Raw genomic sequence first — 2,753 nt, forward strand, 5'->3', positions numbered from 1 at the left:
GGGGGGGCTTTATGTCGGGGCCAGGGGCTTTTATGTGAGGCTGGAGGGCTTTATGTTGGGGCCAGAGGCCTTTATGTTGGGGCTGGGGGCTTTGGGGAGGCTGGGAGGGGGGAGGGGTTGGTGAAGCTGGGCATTTTGGGTGAGGATAAGGTTTGGTGAGGCTGGGGGGGCTTTTGGTGAGGCTGGGGGGTGGGTGCCATGGGGCTCTGGGGCAGCTGTGGGGCACATATGAGTAGTCCAGCTGGGGGGCCCATGGGTGCTGCTGCCACGGTGGCCTCACAAACACCCATCGCCTCGTCCATCCCTGGACAGGGCACCCAGGCGGGGGGTACAGGGGGGGCTGGCGATGCCCAGGGTCCAGTCCCTGAGGTGGGGACAGGGACAGAGCATGGCCAGGACAGAGCCGCAGCCACAGCTCGCATGACATGGCCGATGCTGGGGCCGGACGGCGGAGCCCCTGCAGCACCACGGCCTCCTCGACCCACCGGAGCAGGGGCATCGCACCGCGGGTTGTGGCCGGGGCCCTGCTGTCCCCATCGGGGGGCTCCGTGCCACAGCCCTGGGCCCAGCTGTGGGGCACTGCGGGGTGGCACAATGCCATGGGGCACCGGGGTGGGCGCACAGGGCTGTGGCGGGGCCCCTGGTGCAGGCACAGGGCGGGGGTCCCCGCTGCGGCCGGTGCCCTTGGGCAGCTCCAGGCTGGGGACGAGCAGGGCGCTGCCGCTGCGTGGTCCCTGGGGACGCTTCGGATGCTGAGAGCCCAGGGTGGAGATGGACGGATGGACGGGCAGATGGACGGATGGACGGGCGGATGGGTGGATGGATGGGTGGATGGACGGATGGATGGACGGGCAGATGGAGTGGGGCGCAGGGCCGGGGCTCCCACGGGCTTCACCTTTGCCTCCCCGCAGGCCGCAAGTTCATCATCGCCAACGCCCGGGTGGAGAACTGCGCCGTGATCTACTGCAACGATGGCTTCTGCGAGCTGTGCGGCTACACGCGGGCCGAGGTCATGCAGAAGCCCTGCACCTGCGACTTCCTGCACGGGCCCCGCACGCAGCGCAGCGCGGCCGCCCAGATCGCCCAGGCGCTGCTGGGCTCCGAGGAGCGCAAGGTGGAGATCTGCTTCTACCGCAAGGACGGTAGGGACCCCGCCGCCGCCTCGCCCGCGGGCCGGGGGTGCTGGGTGGGGAGTGGGCGCGCGGGCACCCTGCGCCGCGGGAGCCTCCCGGCGCGCTCCCGGCCGGTCGGCGGAGATTGATGGTTATTTGTGCGGGCGCGAGGGCGGCCGTCCGTCACGGGCAGACAGACCCTTGAGTTAACGGCCTGCTGCGGCGGGCGGCCGCGCCGCGTCCATCCATCAGCCGTGCCAGGCCCGGCCGCGCTGTGGGTGGCGTGCGGTGCCAGCGCGGGTGGGAGCCGGCAGCCGCCCCCCGGTGACAGCGTGCCGGGGCCGGGCCGGGGGCTCGTCCTGCCCCGCTGGTGTCAGCACGTCCCCTGCCGGGGCCCACAGCCCTCCCAGCTCCCCTGGGATTGCGGGTGCTGTGGGGCAGCTGTGGGGCACGGCGCTGTAACCTGCCTGTGGGGGCTGCAAAGTGTATGGGGGGGGGATCGGGGGTCCCTGTGCTGCCCGGGGAGAGGGGGTGGCAGGGAGCTGTGTCAGGGGCAGTGGGGTTGGAGCCCCCAGGGGCAGGAGGGGCAGCCCCTCTCTGGTGCCCCACAGTGCCCCACAGCTGCCCCACAGCCATGCCCTCCCCTGGCCCAGCCGGCTCGGGGGCTGTTGGCTCTGAGCCCACGTCAGGCAGCGCGGCCCCCGCTGCCCCCTACCCCATGGGCACTTCCCTTACTGGGGTCCCCAGGCAGGCAGGGACAGCACCAGTGCCGCCCGTGGCACGAGGGCTGTGCTGCATCCCCCGAGCCCAGTGCTCCCAGTTCTGGGGGTGCCCGTCCCTCATGTTGGGGCCCCTGCTGCCCCACGGCATGGTGGCTCCGTGGAGAGGGGCTCACTCCCCCCGTCCCCGTGGCCCCGCGGTGCTCTGGGGCCAGGTGCAGTGGGGCTGCCCCTCGCCACGGCCCTGCGGTGCGGCTGCGCGCCACGAGGAGCCGGTCCCTGTGCCAGGTGTCCCTGCTCTCGCCGGCAGCTGTCTCAGGCGCTCGGCACCCGGCCCCGGTTCCGGCGCGCAGAGTAAACAAAGCTGGCTCCCAGCTGCCGGCCGTGCCGCGGAGCCACCGCGTGCACCCAGCGGCCCCGCTCTGCGCCGCCGCCCGCAGCACAAGCATGGGGCATGAGGGCACGAGGGCTCCTTGCGCTGCGGCCCCCATCGCCCGCTCCCTCCTCCCATGCACATCCCCTGGGAGGAGCGGGAGCGAGGCTGCTGCAGCTTGGCTGCGTGGCCCGAGGGCTCTCACTGCCTGTCTGGGGGCCTGGCTGTGGCCGTGGGGCTTCCCCAGTGCGGCCGCATCCTGGCTCTGGTACAGCCCCCGGCACAGAGCTGAGCTCCAGCCCCGGCACGCAGCCGCTGGCGCATCCGTGCCAGGCACAGCCCGGGGCACCGCGTCTTGGGCGGGCACATCTGCTGCCTGCGCACTTTGGACCCGCACGCAGGGTGCTCGGGGTGGCCGGGGCGCAGGCAGCACGTGGCTGCTTCCTCCCGCAGCACGACGAGTCCTCGTTAGCCCTCTGCTAATTGGCCCTGCCCATCGCCTGCTGTCGGGCATGTGCTGAGCAGATGGGGAGGCCCCGGGTCCCAGCC

At 72.4% G+C, this 2,753-nt stretch overlaps 1 protein-coding gene across 1 annotated transcript; it reads left to right on the forward strand.

Annotated features, from left to right (window-relative positions):
- The first annotated feature begins 252 nt into the window (after positions 1–252).
- LOC118159451 (potassium voltage-gated channel subfamily H member 2-like) lies at positions 253–1,433 on the forward strand. Its single transcript, XM_035314032.1, has 2 exons — positions 253–328; positions 912–1,433. Exons 1-2 carry the CDS (start codon positions 253–255, stop codon positions 1,259–1,261), a joined length of 426 nt encoding a protein of 141 aa, XP_035169923.1. The 3' UTR covers positions 1,262–1,433.
- Positions 1,434–2,753: the final 1,320 nt, after the last annotated feature.

This window comes from Oxyura jamaicensis, unplaced genomic scaffold, assembly GCF_011077185.1.
Source record: "Oxyura jamaicensis isolate SHBP4307 breed ruddy duck unplaced genomic scaffold, BPBGC_Ojam_1.0 oxyUn_random_OJ70456, whole genome shotgun sequence".
NCBI lineage: Eukaryota > Metazoa > Chordata > Aves > Anseriformes > Anatidae > Oxyura > Oxyura jamaicensis.

What these genes read in the sequence shown, in the direction of transcription:
- LOC118159451 (XM_035314032.1), top strand. Translation starts at nt 253, where the DNA reads ATGGGTGCTGCTGCCACGGTGGCCTCACAAACACCCATCGCCTCGTCC. An exon ending in ACAGGGCACCCAGGCGGGGG is followed by an intron (nt 329 to 911) that starts GTACAGGGGGGG and finishes GCCTCCCCGCAG; the next exon opens with GCCGCAAGTTCATCATCGCC.